Source organism: Pongo abelii, chromosome 1, assembly GCF_028885655.2.
Source record: "Pongo abelii isolate AG06213 chromosome 1, NHGRI_mPonAbe1-v2.0_pri, whole genome shotgun sequence".
Lineage (NCBI taxonomy): Eukaryota > Metazoa > Chordata > Mammalia > Primates > Hominidae > Pongo > Pongo abelii.
This window is the reverse complement of record NC_071985.2, coordinates 34,796,319-34,815,951: the sequence shown is the minus strand read 5'-3', so window position 1 is coordinate 34,815,951 and position 19,633 is coordinate 34,796,319. Positions and strand designations below refer to the sequence as shown.

Genomic DNA, 19,633 nt, shown 5'->3' with positions numbered 1-19,633 from the left:
AAGGTCACCTTATTTTCTTTCACATCTTCACTTTTGTGCTTCTTTTTAATCTTTCAGTTTTTGATTAGAGAAGGGAATTCGTATTCAGAATTCATCCATGTTTTCTGATTTGTTTGAGATTTGATATTCAGTAGGAAAGGATCACTTTCTTCTTTTGGACATTTTCTCTGATGTGAAGGAAATTGTATTATATTTTCCAGTAGGCTTAAAAAAATTTTTTTTCTTTTACTCTATTTCCTTTATAACTCCAGTTTTTTTTGTTTGTTTTTTTTTTTGAGACGGAGTCTCACAGTGTTACCCAGGCTGGAGTGCAATGGCACAATCTTGGCTCCCTGCAACCTCCGCCTCCCGAGTTCCAGCAATTCTCCTGCCTCAGCCTCCCGAGGAGCTGGGATTACAGGCATGCACCATCACACCTGGCTAATTTTTGTATTTTTAGTAGAGACGGGGTTTCGCCATGTTGGCTAGGCTGGTCTTGAACTCTTGACCTCAGGTGATCCACCCACCTCGGCCTCCCAAAGTGCTGGGATTACAGGCGTGAGCCACCATGCCTGGCCAACTCCAGTTGTTTTTAAACCTCTGGGTTGGCAAATAAATTAGGAGGGTAGTTGATGTGGTGGGGAAAGTGGTTGGCAGAAGAGTGAGGGTGGAAGGTGCCCTTCCATAAGTATCTGCCAATTTGGTTCTTTCAGGTGATTTAGCCTGAAAAAGTACCATACGGATTAAGAGTCTATAGATTTTAAATAAGAATGCCTGGAAATGTTAGCTGGTATCTTTCTGTGGTTATTAAAGTTAATGGGTAGCATGTATTTCCTGTCCTTCTACATTTAAGCCCATTTAAAGTGGTATACAGTTTTTTGTGTTTTAAACGCCGTTTTTGAGTATGTTTGGCTTCTTAGTTGAGCTTTGACTGTTGTAGCTCAGTTCTTCTCTCTTGCCCTGATCCTTCAAAGTAGAGGTAATTAATTTAAGACTGAAGATGAGGTGGAAACAGGCTAGTTTCCACGTGGTCAACCGATAGAGTCCTTCCCCTTTCCCTCAGAGACCTGGATTTGATGCCTGGGCCCAGCATGGAGCACCGAGGCTGACTATGTTCATCGTTAAGCAGACAGTTGGCTCAGCTCCCTGCTGTCTCCTGTGCTCTTTGTGCAGTCGCCCGTTAGGATGCTCGTGCCTCACCCTGGAGTCTCCCTAGCGAACCATCATCAGGCTGATGCACCTGCCCTTTGTTTTTCAGGAGCTCTCCCGTCAACAGCGTTCTTTCCAAACACTGGACCAGGAGTGCATCCAGATGAAGGCCAGACTCACCCAGGAGTTACAGCAAGCCAAGAATATGCACAATGTCCTGCAGGCTGAACTGGATAAAGTAGGGGCCGTGTCTTTCTCTCTCTCCTCAATCATCCCCTCTTGTTCCTTGTACCTGTTACTTCTCTACCATAACTGACATATGATACTTTCAAAGAAAAAGCGCTCCACCTTCACTTTCCCTATCAAAGTGGAGAATGTACAGAACCATTCTGGCTCTAGGTTTCCTCATCTAGAGAAACAGTGGGGGTGAGTTAGGATTTCAGATCTGAAAGTCTGTGGAGGTCTCTTATAATCTGTTGGTTCTTGGTTCCATGACCAGGTGGGAGCTGTCCCAAGTCATATAGGCCCCCAAGTAGTTAAAGCACTGAAAGTTATAATCACTTTACTTAAGACTCACTCCCAAAGTGGTCTCATCCAGTTTTGTGGCTTTACATATCATCTATGTGATGATGACTCTGCCCAGCCTGGATGTCTATTCTAGACTCAGATGTGTGGGTGTGTGCTTGACAGTCCACTCGCATGTCTCAAGGCACTTCATAGTAACATGCTAAGAATTGAACTCTAGGTATTTTTCTTTTTCAAAACTGCTCCTCCCTTAGTCTTCTTTACCCTGCTAACTTGCACTTCCATTCCCCACATTGCTGGGACCAAAACCTCCATGTCACTTCTATTCTTCTTTTTCTCTTACACTTGAAACTGCTGACTCTACTGATGGATACTTAGGTTATCAACATTTTCTTGTTCCCTGTGGCACTGTTTGTAATATCACGGGGCAGGTATCTTTGTGTATGTGTGCTGATGTTTCTGTAGGGCAGATTTCTGCATGTGAAATTGATAGCCTAAAGAACATATGCATCCCAATATTTGTGTGTTTTTTTGTTTGTTTGTTTTGTTTTTTGAGACGGAGTCTCCATCTGTCACCCAGGCTGGAGTGCAGTGGCACGATCTCAGCTCACTGCAACCTCATCCTCCTGGGTTTGAGCGATTCTCCTGCCTCAGCCTCCCGAGTGGCTGGGATTACAGGTGCCTGCCACCATGCCTGGCTGATTTTTGTATTTTTAGTAGAGACGAGGTTTCACCAGGTTGGCCAGGCTGGCCCCAAACTCCTAACCTCAGGTGATCTGCCCACCTTGACCTCCCAAAGTGCTGGGGTTACAGGCGTGAGCCGCCCTGCCTGGCCAGCATCCTAACATTTGACAGTTACTGCCAAATTGCCCTCCATAAAAGCTGTAGCAGTTACTCTCCTACCAGGTACAAGAGAAGGCCTGTTTCCTCTCATCCTCGCTAATTGGAGGTAGTCTCGGTTTTTAAAATTTTTGGCAATCAAGGAGTGAAAAATACTGTCATATCATTGTTTTAGTTCATACTTCCTTGATTACCATTGAAGCTATCTGTTCCAATAGCCATTTGTATTTTTTGTATAAAGTTTTCTGTTTCTACCCGTTGCCCTTTTGTTCAATCATAGAGCGCTGTATATGTTGTATGACAGATATACTGTCTTTTATTGTGTTATATATATTGAAAGTATGTTCTCTTAGCCTGTTTCTTATCTCAACTTTTTTTCCTTTTGGTTATTTATTAATACCTAGCTGTTTTATTTTTTGTGGTTAAATCTTTTTCCTTTGTGGTCTCCTTGCCACACCCAGCCTCTTTCATCTCCTATATGCTGGTGCTGAGTGACGTTGCAAGGTCACATGATGGTATTTTAAGACATATTTAGCTGTGACGTATACTGTATCTCAGCCAAAATAGATGGCATCCATTTTTATATTCCATGACCATTTTATTGTTTAAGAATACATGATTAATGAAAAAGTAAAGAATATAAAAATGAAACTTGGTCTCTTTTTCTTTTTGTAGGTCACATCAGTAAAGCAACAGCTAGAAAAAAATTTGGAAGAGTTTAAGCAGAAGTTGTGCAGAGCTGAACAGGCGTTCGAGGCGAGTCAGATCAAGGAGAATGAGCTGAGGAGAAGCATGGAGGTAAGGGAGGAGGATGCCGAATTTTCTCCACTTGTGTACAGGACCAAGTGCAAGGAGAAAATAACATTCCTATTCCGTTTGTCAGTTGCTTGTCATGACTATGTGCCTTTTTCTTTTCAATTCACCAGAAGTAAGTATTACAGAATGTTCTGTATATAACCCATGACAGAATATGATTGCTTATTTTTCTACTCTCTCTTCTGTATATAATTACTAAAATGCATCTAGCAATTATAGCATATCCAGCAATATGTGTCTACAACATGACTTGTATTAAGAATATGTACTCGTTCCTTAAAGATTGTTTTAGACCCCCGGGGAGGTGGAAAGATGGGAAAGGAAGGAAGGGATTTTTTAAATGGAAAGAAACAAAATTGGAAGTATCATCTAAATCCCTTTTCTAAGTGTTGGCATTTGTGTCTTTCAATATTAAAAACACCTGGAAAATCATAGATTTAAATAAACAAAAGTGGTGACAGATAAAGAGTTTCTAGATTAAAAATTCTTACAAAAACATCAAGCAAATTGTCAATTATATGACTCTGGCTTCAAAAGTGGACACTGACCTTAATGTTGAGCCTGTGCATGGCCTGGTTGACGGTGTCTTTGGAGACTTTGTTTCGTCCACAAAGTGGTGGATGAGGGTTCCTGAATGGCATGGATACCCTGATGGGATTTTATGCATACGTACTTCAATTTGGCTTCTCTCTGAATTCATTTAGTGGCCTGGATTTTATTTTAAAGGGCTTAATTAAGAACCATTCAGTAACAGTTCATAGACTGAAACAGTTTGAAGACGGCCATAAATCAACATTGTAATTTTAAGAAGAGGAACAACACAAGAATCGTAGAAATTTCTTCTCCATCAAACCCCACAGGAAAGAATGTTTTTCTGTTTATTCTTTAAATGTTCTATGATCACTTTTCAGTCTGTAAAGATTAACAAAACTTTCTCCATAAAGAACAGGTATTTGTTCAGGTGAGGAAAGTCTAAATGTATTTATCCCCACCACTTTGCAGAGTGTATCATGACGGTAAAATCAGAACATCTGTCAGTAGCAGACAGGCGATTGTTAAATCAGCTAACCCCAAAGGGGCAATACTGCTGGAGATAGGGGGCTGCAGCTCCAGCCACCAAAGTGGAAGAAAACTTCAAATCAGATGATAGTTTCATCAGCAAACATTTTCAAATGGAAGTGTTTGTTTCAGCAAAACAAATGTTTGCCTTTTGGCCAGTGGGGACCAACCAACAGATGCTTCTGCTAACATTTCCACAGGCAGACTGGCATCGAACTCTTCCCTCTGTGAGCTTCCCTTTCAGCCAGGAACTCTCCCGCGACTCCACTGGCTGCCTGGTGGAAACATTTTGTAAAAGCAATCATCTGGTTAAGAGAGTCCAAACACTTTAAAAACTGCTTGCTTGGCCAAGTCACAGTAGTGGGCTGGACATTGTCTTGCAGGTGTTTCTGAAGACTCGTTCATCCCCACAAGGTCTGGTCTGGTCTGTGAGCTGTAGCGCTGTCCTCAGTTAACCCTAGCCTGTATTGAGGTGCGTGCATCATATTTCACTGGTATTTCATTGATGTCTGTGTCAAATGAGGGCATCTATGTGCAAGTGTCTAGCACAGGGCCTGGGGATGAAGTTAATATTTGTCTTAATTTATGGTTATGTTTATGTATGTGTCATCTTTTGAGGGTGATAGCAAGATTTCAAAGAGTTTGGCTGGCTCTTGTGTTTTGCATTGGGATTGGGACCAGATAACTGATGAACCCAGTTAGAGTGGTGGTGTAACTTACTGGGAAAATGGTAGTGGCTTTAGAGTGAGCGAGATCTGAAATTGCGTTGCTTTTCTGCGACCTACCGCGATGTGACCTTGAGACAATGGCTTACCCTTTCTCAGTCTGACTTTCCTCATCTGCATATAGGGACAAATCATTCTCCTCCCTTTTCAAGGCTGTATTCTTGGTTAAGTTAAATACTATATGTAAAGTGCTTAGCCCAGTGCCCAGCACATAAGTGCTCAGTCAGTTATTGCAGTCCACCACCTGCCCATTGCCTTGGTCTTCATCACTGCCATGACCTTTTGATGTTAGCATTGTTTGCTGTCACCTACAGGCACAGAAAGTGTGATCAGAGGACAGTGCACTTGAGATTTCTCATATTTATAATTTTGCCTGTTCTATTATTGTGTCACTCTGGGTATCTTTCTGTGTCTAATTATAAGTAAGCACTAACAAATTTAGGATGCTTATAGGTTTTGGATGCCGAAATAATGTGACAGTTGTACTGAAATTTTCCTTGTCCATGTTTCGTAAACATGCTGCTCACAATGAGAAATTATCAGTACTGGAAATGTGATTTAATGGCCCAATCAAGGGTAAAGTTAGCATTTAGTATCAAAGTGAATGGAGGGTTTAGATAAGCTGCTCATCCACTATCCAGTGCCAGCCCCATAGCATTGGGGTTAGGCAATAAAATACCATCGTTTGACAGTCAAGATGAGGGAACACTTGCCTGGGGACCTTTCCAAGCATAGGGATCTGTATTACACTAGGTCCTCTAAGGAGCTGGCTCTGGCAAGCAAGAGAGATGAGGAGGAAAGGGAAAAACACATTCTTTGCATCCATCCCTTATCCAAGTATATAGGCTTCGCCCAGCAGGGGACGTATTAAGCTATATTCATGGATGGGATCATGAAATGCCACACAGTAGCTGAAATTTGTTTTGTCTGGTCCTAGGAAATGATGCCTCCCTTGCTGCTCCTAAAGCGAAGTTGATCTGGGTGGAATTGCTTGCTAAGCTCTAATGCTGGCTTGTGGTTATAGGGATTTTCGTTGTGTTTTCCAGCATAGTACCCAATTTTGCAAATCATGTGAGGATGCAAGAGATGCCTAGGAAAATATATCTTTGTATGCTTAACTCATTGTTGATAATGAGATACCCAATCAAGTCTTAAGTGGCTGTAGCCTCGTGGAAAACTAATTGCTGATGGATGGCAGTTTGCACATCCATTTTCAGATGTTCATTTTTTAAATTCTGGCCTTTTAAAATTCTTGGGTTGGTCATACCCATAGCATTATAAGCCTGCTGGGTCCCAGGATTGGCTGAACATTTCTTCGTTAGAAACAAATATTTACGGAGCTAGTGCCAGAATAGAGAAAGTCATGTTAATCTTTCCATTGAGCTTACTATTCATTTAAATGTCTCCAGTTATGGAAAGACATGGATCGAGACCAACAAACACATAAACATAAAATTCCCCCTCTTTCCCTGGTGCCCTCTCTCTCTTCTTTTTTCCTTCCTTCCTATTGGGACGCACCTAGTTTTGCACAGTGTCTTTCCAGCTTTCTTGTCAAGCCTCCAGATGCAGGTGTCATTTGATTTGATTAAAAAAATTTTTTTTAGAGTAAGAAAATATTTTTTCATTTGCAAAATAAAAATGCTAAGTCGACCCAGGTAATTACATTCTAGTTCCTCTTCTATGTTGACTTTATTCAGCTGATCCTAGCATTGATTACAGAGATCTGGCTACTGTTAAATTTTGGGAAGAAATACTACTAATAATGCTACATTGCCCCTGTCAAAGTGCTTTAAGATGTTTGTCCTTTCACATCTGTGAGCTCATTTGAGGGGTGATTATTCTGAGTCTGAAGAACAAACCAGTCATTATAGGTTCCACAGTTTAATGATGCTAATTTAAATCAATAACATTGTTGCACCTTAATGATCGTGCTTTGCAAAATTTAACACTGACTAGTGTGAATGTTAGCCTGTCAATCTTGAGATCGGTTGGAGCTGCCCTTTAGTTCTGATTGATATCTTAATTCGATAGAGTGTCAGTTTAGCGGCAGGGAAGCAGGATCAGGACACGGTAGATGGGAGTATAATAACTACAACAGGTTCTGTCTTATTTTAATGATGAAATGAACGCAAATACATGAACAGAGCAGCTGCCAGCAAGTTTTCAAGTACTTTCTACTAGCCAGATTCTCCCTCTTCTTGAATTTGGCTTTGCTACGTCGGTACCCATCTGCTGGTAGTAACCAGAATGATAATTGAAGGCAGCCTTCCAACACAGTATTGCCACGGCCATCTGTTTTCTAACAGTGCAGTAGGGTTTTGGAGGATGGGTCTTAATTGTTTCTTTAAGATTCAGAATTTTTCCTCTACTTCACAAAGGGGTAATTTTAGTAGGTTTGAAATGCAGTTTAGAAAAAAGTTAGCTTTATATGACTTTTCCCTGCGTAAGGATGTGAGGTGCTTGGTTCTCTCAGTTTGTAATGATGTATGCCAATTCCCTGTGGTCCAAAGGGTGGCATACAGTATAGGTTGAGATACTTGTTTGTTATGTGAGTCTTACGTGGTTAATAAGCAATAAAGTTTTTCTTTGGCACGTAAATACTGCTTGCTTTTAAGATTCAGAACATATAGGCCTCCCTAGGTAGTAGAATGGAACTACACATGTACCTATGTTACTTTATTGCATGCTGTTGCGTGGATATATCTTCAATCAGATGCCCAAAGAACCTGTTTTCACTGTGAAAGCTCAGAAGCTAGAATTAATTCTTCCTGTGTGTTCCAGCCCTCTGATTTCCCATAGCACACTCAATGTCTCTTTAGTATTTAGCACATCCTATTGTGTATTAAATGATTAGTATCACATCTTCCCCCACTGGAGGATGTCTGCCCCAAGGGCAGAGACTCTGTCTTATTTATATTTGCATTTTTTGTAATTCACATTCCAGCATCTTGAATATTGTTGGTTTTCTTGATAAGCATTTATTGAAGGTAATTTTTCCCACAAAATCATTCCTGTAACAGCAAACCTTAAGATGGTTTTGCAATGAAAAGTAAACATATGTGCTGAGATTTTTTTTTTTTTTTTTTTTTTTTTTGGTTTATTAACAAATCAAATGTTTGCAAAGGTATATTTGGCCATTCAGGTGTGATAGGAACTTGGAGGTTTTGTCTTGAGGATCTTGTAGATAGGATTTTCCTTTTGAGCTTACTCTTTAATAGGCATATGAACAATGAGAAAGTTCAATGAAACTTCTTGAAAGAAAAAATTGTCTTCAGATTTGGGTTTGATGCTGTCGTCTTCTGTTCATAACATTATTTAAGTAAGAATGTCTGACTTCATTAGATACTCAAACGGGGAAATTGTGATTCTTTCCCTAGTGAGATACACAAACAATTCTGTTAGGGACCTTTATTAAGGCAGAAGTCATAACTTACTTGAGCATTCGTTTTGGCTATAACCAATTAAATGTGTGTTTTAGGAAATGAAGAAGGAAAACAACCTCCTTAAGAGTCAGTCTGAGCAAAAGGCCAGAGAAGTCTGCCACCTGGAGGCAGAACTCAAGAACATCAAACAGTGTTTAAATCAGAGCCAGAATTTTGCAGAAGAAATGAAAGGTAAGTAAACTTAGTGTTTTAGAGTTAACTTTCTAAGCTACTATTCCCGTGAGAGGGGATGGATGGCATTAACATATTAGAGAAACTCTTTGGATTTTTTTTTCATATAGTCCCTCAAAAAGATGTGTGCGGTTGATGTGGAAGAGTTTTCCCTCTTCTAGTTTTTAGTTTCCAGAGTGAGAGTGGGACTTTTTTTAATTGGAACATATTGAGTCCCAAATGCCTGATGCTCAGCACTTTGAAACCAGAAGGGTAAATATTTTCCACACAAAGCTAAATTGTCAGTGCTGTCTCTCACCCCCGAGTGCTATTCTCTGTGTCTCAAGTGTGCTTGTTAGTTACATCCAGACAGCTCATCTCCTGACTCATTACCATTTCCCTTATAATGGAGAAACCCTATATTAAATGCGTGTTTTCCAAGCTCCTAATGACCATTGTTTTTTGATGACTTACTTGACTGAATGATTTTATTTTCTTATTTTAAAGCCAAAGAATTCTGCTCTACATATCAAATGAATCCACTCTTGGTTTCATATTTGTATGTTTGTGCCGGATGTCTTCTACATACCCTTATTTTCTCACCTGGGGTGTTTGCATATCTAGGATTTCTTTGAACTCTGTCCTGTGGAATGTGTGTCACACTTCTCTATGACTATTTTCTTTTTAAAACCCCAATCTTGGTGTGGTGGCGGGCGCCTGTAGTCCCAGCTACTCGGGAGGCCGAGGCAGGAGAATGGCATGAACCCAGGAGGCGGAGATTGTGCCACTGCACTCCAGCTGGGGCGACAGAGCGAGACTCCGTCTCAAAAAAACAAAACAAAACAAAAACCCAATCTCCCCAAGACAGCTTTTAGTTTTTCCAAAGCAGCAGGTAGAAATTTCAGTCTTCAGCTTTCTTGAAGGGAAACTGTAAGAAAAGGAACAGTTGGGGCATTTTTCAATGTTGATCACCCAGGTGATTGTTTGAGTTGCTCACAGCAAAGTGGGATGAAGCCCTTGTGGTGCTGTCTACCTAATCCCTCAACTATAAGTAGGTAGATTGAGATTGGCAGCTTAGAAGTTCTTACTGCTTTCCACTTGATATGATGTCTGAGATTGTAATACATGTTACCTTTATCATCTACTGTGGAGGTTCTCAACTTTCAATCTCCCCCAACATACTTGAGCAACATGAAGCCTTCTCATCACTGTTTAATGAAAACATCGTGGTTATTCCCAACCAGGAGGGGCCAGTATGTATAGATGAGTCATTGGGCAGAAGACAGGGGGGTAACAGAGTTTGAAGAAGCTTCCAAATGACTGTCACATTCATAGACACTGCCACCCTTACTCTGAGGGGCTGGGATGGGGGTGATAATGTTCCTCAGGAATATTCACATATAGGCCTTGAGAATTACTGATATATGGCATCATTTACTCTTTTCTACTTAAGTCTAATCCTGTGGATGTTTTAGCTAAAATGGTGGAGTACTTATTTACTTTTCTGAGTCATCAGAATTACTCTACAATAAAGTGAGATGTTCCCATTTCAGTGCTGTTCTTGTCCCAGTTTTCTCTCTTGGAATAAATATTTGAAAAGATGGTAAAAATATACACATATATAAACACATACAAAGAAAAGAAACAGTGCTTAGGAAAATCATCCCTTGGTATTTTATTCAATAACATGTTCTTAAGCTGCTAGAAAGAAGATGAACAAATGTGTTACTCTCCTTAAGATGACCATTTTTCTCGTTTTTATATAAGATAATTACCAAGTGATCCACTTTCTAAGAGGTACCCAGGCAATAATGCCAGTTTTTCCAGGGCTTGAGTAGTTGTTAGTTTGTTTGGATTTTGCCGGGGGCGGGGGGAGGGGTTAGCATTTCTGTAGAATAAACATTTATTACAAAAATTGACAACTTTTATTTATTTTTAAATAGCGAAGAATACCTCTCAGGAAACCACGTTAAGAGATCTTCAAGAAAAAATAAATCAGCAAGAAAACTCCTTGACTTTAGAGAAACTGAAGCTTGCTGTGGCTGATCTGGAAAAGCAGCGAGATTGTTCTCAAGACCTTTTGAAGAAAAGAGAACATCACATTGAACAACTTAATGATAAGTTAAGCAAGACAGAGAAAGAGTCCAAAGCCTTGCTGAGTGCTTTGGAGTTAAAAAAGAAAGAATATGAAGAATTGAAAGAGGAGAAAACTCTGTTTTCTTGTTGGAAAAGTGAAAACGAAAAACTTTTAACTCAGATGGAATCAGAAAAGGAAAACTTGCAGAGTAAAATTAATCACTTGGAAACTTGTCTGAAGACACAGCAAATAAAAAGTCATGAATACAACGAGAGAGTAAGAACGCTGGAGATGGACAGAGAAAACCTAAGTGTTGAGATCAGAAACCTTCACAACGTGTTAGACAGTAAGTCAGTGGAGGTAGAGACCCAGAAACTAGCTTATGTGGAGCTACAGCAGAAAGCTGAGTTCTCAGATCAGAAACATCAGAAGGAAATAGAAAATATGTGTTTGAAGACTTCTAAGCTTACTGGGCAAGTTGAAGATCTAGAACACAAGCTTCAGTTACTGTCAAATGAAATAGTGGACAAAGACCGGTGTTACCAAGACTTGCATGCCGAATATGAGAGCCTCAGGGATCTGCTAAAATCCAAAGATGCTTCTCTGGTGACAAATGAAGATCATCAGAGAAGTCTTTTGGCTTTTGATCAGCAGCCTGCCATGCATAATTCCTTTGCAAATATAATTGGAGAACAAGGAAGCATGCCTCCAGAGAGGAGTGAATGTCATTTAGAAGCAGACCAAAGTCCAAAAAATTCTGCCATCCTACAAAATAGAGTTGATTCACTTGAATTTTCATTAGAGTCTCAAAAACAGATGAACTCAGACCTGCAAAAGCAGTGTGAAGAGTTGGTGCAAATCAAAGGAGAAATAGAAGTAAATCTCATGAAAGCAGAACAGATGCATCAAAGTTTTGTGGCTGAAACAAGTCAGCGCATTAGTAAGTTACAGGAAGACACTTCTGCTCACCAGAATGTTGTTGCTGAAACCTTAAGTGCCCTTGAGAACAAGGAAAAAGAGCTGCAACTTTTAAATGATAAGTTAGAAACTGAGCAGGCAGAGATTCAAGAATTAAAAAAGAGCAACCATCTACTTGAAGACTCTCTAAAGGAGCTACAACTTTTATCTGAAACCCTAAGCTTGGAGAAGAAAGAAATGAGTTCCATCATTTCTCTAAATAAAAGAGAAATTGAAGAGCTGACCCAAGAGAATGGGACTCTTAAGGAAATTAATGCATCCTTAAATCAAGAGAAGATGAGCTTAATCCAGAAAAGTGAGAGTTTTGCAAACTATATAGATGAAAGGGAGAAAAGCATTTCAGAGTTATCTGATCAGTACAAGCAAGAAAAACTTATTTTACTACAAAGATGTGAAGAAACCGGAAATGCATATGAGGATCTTAGTCAAAAATACAAAGCAGCACAAGAAAAGAATTCTAAATTAGAATGCTTGCTAAATGAATGCACTAGTCTTTGTGAAAATAGAAAAAATGAGTTGGAACAGCTAAAGGAAGCATTTGCAAAGGAACACCAAGAATTCTTAACAAAATTAGCATTTGCTGAAGAAAGAAATCAGAATCTGCTGCTAGAGTTGGAGACAGTGCAGCAAGCTCTGAGATCTGAGATGACAGATAACCAAAACAATTCTAAGAGTGAGGCTGATGGTTTAAAGCAAGAAATCATGACTTTAAAGGAAGAACAAAACAAAATGCAAAAGGAAGTTAATGACTTATTACAAGAGAATGAACAGCTGATGAAGTTAATGAAGACGAAACATGAATGTCAAAATCTAGAATCGGAACCAATTAGGAACTCTGTGAAAGAAAGAGAGAGTGAGAGAAATCAATGTAATTTTAAACCTCAGATGGATCTTGAAGTTAAAGAAATTTCTCTAGATAGTTATAATGCGCAGTTGGTGCAATTAGAAGCTATGCTAAGAAATAAGGAATTAAAACTTCAGGAAAGTGAGAAGGAGAAGGAGTGCCTGCAGCATGAATTACAGACAATTAGAGGAGATCTTGAAACCAGCAATTTGCAAGACATGCAGTCACAAGAAATTAGTGGCCTTAAAGACTGTGAAATAGATGCAGAAGAAAAGTATATTTCAGTGCTTCATGAGTTGTCAACAAGTCAAAACGACAATGCACCCCTTCAGTGCTCTCTGCAAACAGCGATGAACAAGCTGAATGAGCTAGAGAAAATATGTGAAATACTGCAGGCTGAAAAGTATGAACTAGTAACTGAGCTGAATGATTCAAGGTCAGAATGTATCACAGCAACTAGGAAAATGGCGGAAGAGGTAGGGAAACTAGTAAATGAAGTTAAAATATTAAATGATGACAGTGGTCTTCTCCATGGTGAGTTAGTGGAAGACATACCAGGAGGTGAATTTGAACAACCAAATGAACAGCACCCTGTGTCTTTGGCTCCATTGGACGAGAGTAATTCCTACGAGCGCTTGACATTGTCAAACAAAGAAGTTCAAATGCACTTTGCCGAATTGCAAGAGAAATTCTCATCTTTACAAAGTGAACACAAAATTTTACATGATCAGCATTGTCAGATGAACTCTAAAATGTCAGAGCTGCAGACCTACGTTGACTCATTAAAGGCCGAAAATTTGGTCTTGTCAACAAATCTGAGAAACTTTCAAGGTGACTTGGTGAAGGAGATGCAGCTGGGCTTGGAGGAGGGGCTCGTTCCATCCCTGTCATCCTCTTGTGTGCCTGACAGCTCTAGTCTTAGCAGTTTGGGAGACTCCTCCTTTTACAGAGCTCTTTTAGAACAGACAGGAGATATGTCTCTTTTGAGTAATTTAGAAGGGACTGTTTCAGCAAACCAGTGCAGTGTAGATGAAGTATTTTGCAGCAGTCTGCAGGAGGAGAATCTGACCAGGAAAGAAACCCCTTCAGCCCCAGCGAAGGGTGTTGAAGAGCTTGAGTGCCTCTGTGAGGTGTACCGGCAGTCCCTCGAGAAGCTAGAAGAGAAAATGGAAAGTCAAGGGATTATGAAAAATAAGGAAATTCAAGAGCTCGAGCAGTTATTAAGTTCTGAAAGGCAAGAGCTTGACTGCCTTAGGAAGCAGTATTTGTCAGAAAATGAACAGTGGCAACAGAAGCTGACAAGCGTGACTCTGGAGATGGAGTCCAAGCTGGCGGCAGAAAAGAAACAGACGGAACAACTGTCACTTGAGCTGGAAGTAGCACGACTCCAGCTACAAGGTCTGGACTTAAGTTCTCGGTCTTTGCTTGGCATCGACGCAGAAGATGTAAGTACCTGGGATTTAAATGCCATTTCTCGGTTTACATGACTAGTAGACGCTCAGTAAATGTTTGTCTAATTGAAATGTACATTAAACCTAAGTTAAAATATTTTTAGGGTTCAAGGAATTAAAATACACCAAAATGTTTTCAAAACAAACCAGAACTTGAGGAAAATGAGTAAACTTTATTTGAGGAATAAATTTCTATAGGGATTAGATTTACATAGCATTATATAGAATATTACTAAAGATGTTTTTAAAGTCTGGAGAAAATTATATTATGGAGTCAGAAAGTCTTTAGAGTGTGTTTTTCCACCCTTTGTACATTAATAAAGTATACTTAAATAATTAAGAACTTACAAATGGTAATATGATGTAAATTTTTAATCTCTCGCACTTTTCAGACTATTTTTGATGTTATGGCATTATCGTCATGAAACTAAATACAGGAGATTCTTTATGTATTACTAAACAGTTTTCTCTCTAACAATTTACTGTGGTACAAAAATATGATTTGGTATAAGTCATTTAAAAGGACTTTTAAAAAATTGAATACATATTTCTTTAATTGCTTGTAACTTTGTCCTTTCTAGCCTGCTAGCTTAATTAATAATGCTATATGGTGTATACATGTCACTTGATTTCCTCTGTCTATCTCTGTGAGGTAGAGAAGGCAGGTCATGGTGAGGTGATGGCAGGTGTAGGCGCAACAGCAGATCCCCAGTTTACAGATGAGAGGAAAGTGAGGCTCAAATATGTAATTTATCCAATAATGTACAGTAAGTGCTGGATTGGGGATTAAGTCCTTGGACTGGGAATCTGGTTATGAAACTTTACTGCCTTATTAAAGAATATCATAAATGCTGAAGGTGGATGCTGAGCATTTTGTTAGCCTCTTATTTAATAATTACAAAGAGATTTCATATTTAGGCTACCTGAATATTCTTAGCAAGGAAAAAATATGAAATTTAAATACATTACAAATTGTAATTGAGCTGAAGGGTTTGTCTTCAAGATAAATGCCTAACCCCAGTGTCTTGCCCACAGGGGCCACTTACTGAATGTATAATTATGTTGAACATTTGAATGTAGTGGGAAATACACCACTTTAAGAGATGTGTTTAGCAGAGGCCACGCATCAGTTTCTAAAAAGTAATAACTAAGTCTATTCTATTTTGATTCTTTTTGAAAAATAAAATGCATGCTTGTTATGTATTATAATTACAGGCTATTCAAGGCCGAAATGGGAGCTGTGACATATCAAAAGAACATACTTCAGAAACTACAGAAAGAACACCAAAGCATGATGTTTATCAGATTTGTGATAAAGATGCTCAGCAGGACCTCAATCTAGACATTGAGAAAATAACTGAGACTGGTGTAGTGAAACTCACAGGAGAGTGCTCTGGGGAACAGTCCCCAGACACCAATTATGAGCCTCCAGGGGAAGACAAAACCCAGGGCTCTTCAGAATGCATTTCTGAATTGTCATTTTCTGGTCCTAATGCTTCGGTACCTATGGATTTCCTGGGGAATCAGGAAAATATCCAAAATCTTCAACTGCGGGTAAAAGAGACATCAAATGAGAATTTGAGATTACTTCATGTGATAGAGGACCGTGACAGAAAAGTTGAAAGTTTGCTAAATGAAATGAAAGAATTAGACTCAAAACTCCATTTACAGGAGGTACAACTAATGACCAAAATTGAAGCATGCATAGAATTGGAAAAAATAGTTGGGGAACTTAAGAAAGAAAACTCAGATTTAAGTGAAAAATTGGAATATTTTTCTTGTGATAACCAGGAGTTACTCCAGAGAGTAGAAACTTCTGAAGGCCTCAATTCTAATTTAGAAATGCATGCAGAGAAATCATCACGTGAAGATATTGAAGATAATGTAGCCAAGGTGAATGACAGCTGGAAAGAGAGATTTCTTGATGTGGAAAATGAGCTGAGTAGGATCAGATCTGAGAAAGCTAACATTGAGCATCAAGCCCTCTCCCTGGAGGCTGACTTAGAGGTAGTTCAAACAGAGAAGCTATGTTTAGAAAAAGACAGTGAAAATAAGCAGAAGGTTATTGTCTGCCTTGAAGAAGAACTCTCAGTGGTCACAAGTGAGAGAAACCAGCTTCGTGGACAATTAGATACTATGTCAAAAAAAACCATGGAACTGGATCAGTTGTCTGAAAAAATGAAGGAGAAGACACAAGAGCTTGAGTCTCATCAAAGTGAGTGTCTCCATTGCATTCAGGTGGCGGAGGCAGAGGTGAAGGAAAAGACAGAGCTCCTTCAGACTTTGTCCTCTGATGTGAGTGAGCTGTTGAAAGATAAAACTCATCTCCAGGAAAAGCTGCAGAGTTTGGAAAAGGACTCACAGGCACTGTCTTTGACAAAATGTGAGCTGGAAAACCAAATTGCACAACTGAATAAAGAGAAAGAATTGCTTGTCAAGGAATCTGAAAGCCTGCAGGCCAGACTGAGTGAATCAGATTATGAAAAGCTGAATGTCTCCAAGGCCTTGGAGGCCGCACTGGTGGAGAAAGGTGAGTTCGCATTGAGGCTGAGCTCAACACAGGAGGAAGTGCATCAGCTGAGAAGAGGCATCGAGAAACTGAGAGTTCGCATTGAGGCCGATGAAAAGAAGCAGCTGCATGTCGCAGAGAAACTGAAAGAACGCGAGCGGGAGAATGATTCACTTAAGGATAAAGTTGAGAACCTTGAAAGGGAATTGCAGATGTCAGAAGAAAACCAGGAGCTAGTGATTCTTGATGCCGAGAATTCCAAAGCAGAAGTAGAGACTCTAAAAACACAAATAGAAGAGATGGCCAGAAGCCTGAAAGTTTTCGAATTAGACCTTGTCACGTTAAGGTCTGAAAAAGAAAATCTGACAAAACAAATACAAGAAAAACAAGGTCAGGTGTCAGAACTAGACAAGTTACTCTCTTCATTTAAAAGTCTGTTAGAAGAAAAGGAGCAAGCAGAGATACAGATCAAAGAAGAATCTAAAACTGCAGTGGAGATGCTTCAGAATCAGTTAAAGGAGCTAAATGAGGCGGTAGCAGCCTTGTGTGGTGACCAAGAAATTATGAATGCCACAGAACAGAGTCTAGACCCACCAATAGAGGAAGAGCATCAGCTGAGAAATAGCATTGAAAAGCTGAGAGCCCGCTTAGAAGCTGATGAAAAGAAGCAGCTCTGTGTCTTAGAACAACTGAAGGAAAGTGAGCATCATGCAGATTTACTTAAGGGTAGAGTGGAGAACCTTGAAAGAGAGCTAGAGATAGCCAGGACAAACCAAGAGCATGCAGCTCTTGAGGCAGAGAGTTCCAAAGGAGAGGTAGACACCCTAAAAGCAAAAATAGAAGGGATGACCCAAAGTCTGAGAGATCTGGAATTAGATCTTGTTACTATAAGGTCAGAAAAAGAAAATCTGACAAATGAATTACAAAAAGAGCAAGAGCGAATATCTGAATTAGAAATAATAAATTCGTCATTTGAAAATATTTTGCAAGAAAAAGAGCAAGAGAAAGTACAGATGAAAGAAAAGTCAAGCACTGTCATGGAGATGCTTCAAACACAATTAAAAGAGCTCAATGAGAGAGTGGCAGCCCTGCATAATGACCAAGAGGCCTGTAAGGCCAAAGAGCAGAATCTTAGTAGTCAAGTAGAGTGTCTTGAACTTGAGAAGGCTCAGTTGCTACAAGGCCTTGATGAGGCCAAAAATAATTATATTGTTTTGCAATCTTCAGTGAATGGCCTCATTCAAGAAGTAGAAGATGGCAAGCAGAAACTGGAGAAGAAGGATGAAGAAATCAGTAGACTAAAAAATCAAATTCAAGACCAAGAGCACCTCGTCTCTAAACTGTCCCAGATGGAAGGAGAGCACCAACTTTGGAAGGAGCAAAACTTAGAACTGAGAAATCTGACAGTGGAATTGGAGCAGAAGATCCAAGTGCTACAATCCAAAAATGCCTCTTTGCAGGACACATTAGAAGTGCTGCAGAGTTCTTACAAGAATCTAGAGAATAAGCTTGAATTGACAAAAATGGACAAAATGTCCTTTGTTGAAAAAGTAAGTGGCTATATCTGTTTATGTTTGAGTATGTAGTCATGAGGCAGGAAACCATATTTTCTTCTAGACACTGTGAATTATATTTACTTCTAGACAGTGTCTGCTATATTGGACCAAACTTTGTAAAGGCTTTATGTTTACTGGGTCTTGAATTGCAGAAACACTGAGTTGGCTCTGGCAGTAGTGACTATACTGGCTGATTCTTTGGGACATGTTCATGGATTGGACCAGGTTTTTAATGTGGCACCTACATATGGGCAAAGCTTTGGTTTATGCACAGTTCCTTGTTCTAATTATATTTCCTTTTCTTAGAGTACATCAAAATAGTGGCCTACCCATATCCAGTTGAGACTCACTGCTATAGAGAGTATAACAGACATTATCTAGGATCAGAAAGGATCTGCTTGCCTTACTGTGTCTTTTTTGCCTTTAGGACAAAGCACTTTTAAAGATACTGATAGATTTGTAACCAACAGAGCACTCACGGCTTCTAGGGTGTGTTTTGGGGATTTTGTGCTTTCAGTCCCTCTTTTATACCTTCTCTTTGTGTAGTCTTCTATTGTATTAGTTGATGATTAAAGGGAAGATCTGCCATCAAGAGGCTCAATTATTAAAGAAAAATTAAGTTTTGGCCCAGTGAGCTTACTTAGTGATCTAGGAAAGTGATTTTGTCACACTTAATTTTTGCTGAACAAATATTAAAGAAAAAAAGGAGTATCCACAAAATGCAATTCATCTCCACCCTGTATTTCCTAAGAATTTTGGGGTTTTGTATACCTTGCAAGAGATGGCAGTCAGTATAGAGATGATGAGACAAACCATACCAAGCTGTTTCACTTCAAGGGGCAAATGCAAACAATAGCTTTTTTAACTGTTTTTCGCTAATCATAAGCATGTTTATTGCAGATTAGTATGGCACTGGGGGATTAGTAGAGATCCAAGAACCGATAAGATACTGCCTGATATGATAATCTCTGATGTTTAAGTTTAATTCAAATTAATACCTTTGTGAAAGATTTTAAGACTTAGGGATATTATCTTTCCTTGTCATTCCTTCCCTTATTGCTATTCTTCTATTAAATCTTTTCTGGGAAGAAAAGGTAAGCTTACTGGTAGGTTTTGAGAATGTTGAGTTGAGTGGATTAGTAAAGGGGAGATTAGCCAGCTTCCGTTTTATGATTGAAGACTAAAATAAATGGCATGAATATGTTGTATCAGAGTGATCAATCTGATCAAAACAGACCACCAAAAAGCAGATTCTAATGAAAGATGAAATTTCAGGTAAACACAATGACTGCAAAGGAAACTGAGCTGCAGAGGGAAATGCATGAGATGGCACAGAAAACAGCAGAGCTGCAAGAAGAACTCAGTGGAGAGAAAAATAGGCTAACTGGAGAGTTACAGTTACTGTTGGAAGAAATAAAGAGCAGCAAAGTAAGTTTCTTTGTGACAAATGTTATTATGATGTGTTAATTCATTGTGCACATTCTCCTTATTGGTTTCTGTAAGACCTTCTGTTGTTTACCTAACTTATTTTT

The 19,633-nt window shown here is 39.3% G+C and overlaps 1 protein-coding gene across 2 annotated transcripts in view; it reads left to right on the top strand.

Annotated features, from left to right (window-relative positions):
- The window catches only part of CENPF (centromere protein F), a 53,301-nt gene that overhangs the window by 17,987 nt on the left and 15,681 nt on the right, over positions 1-19,633 (top strand). For both annotated transcript variants that reach the window (XM_024250618.3, XM_063725216.1), the window contains exons 9-14: positions 1,238-1,366; positions 3,169-3,291; positions 8,572-8,707; positions 10,630-14,030; positions 15,252-18,095; positions 19,377-19,529. In XM_024250618.3, coding sequence (XP_024106386.2) covers positions 1,238-1,366; positions 3,169-3,291; positions 8,572-8,707; positions 10,630-14,030; positions 15,252-18,095; positions 19,377-19,529 — 6,786 coding nt within the window. The remainder of the gene's footprint in view (positions 1-1,237; positions 1,367-3,168; positions 3,292-8,571; positions 8,708-10,629; positions 14,031-15,251; positions 18,096-19,376; positions 19,530-19,633) is intronic.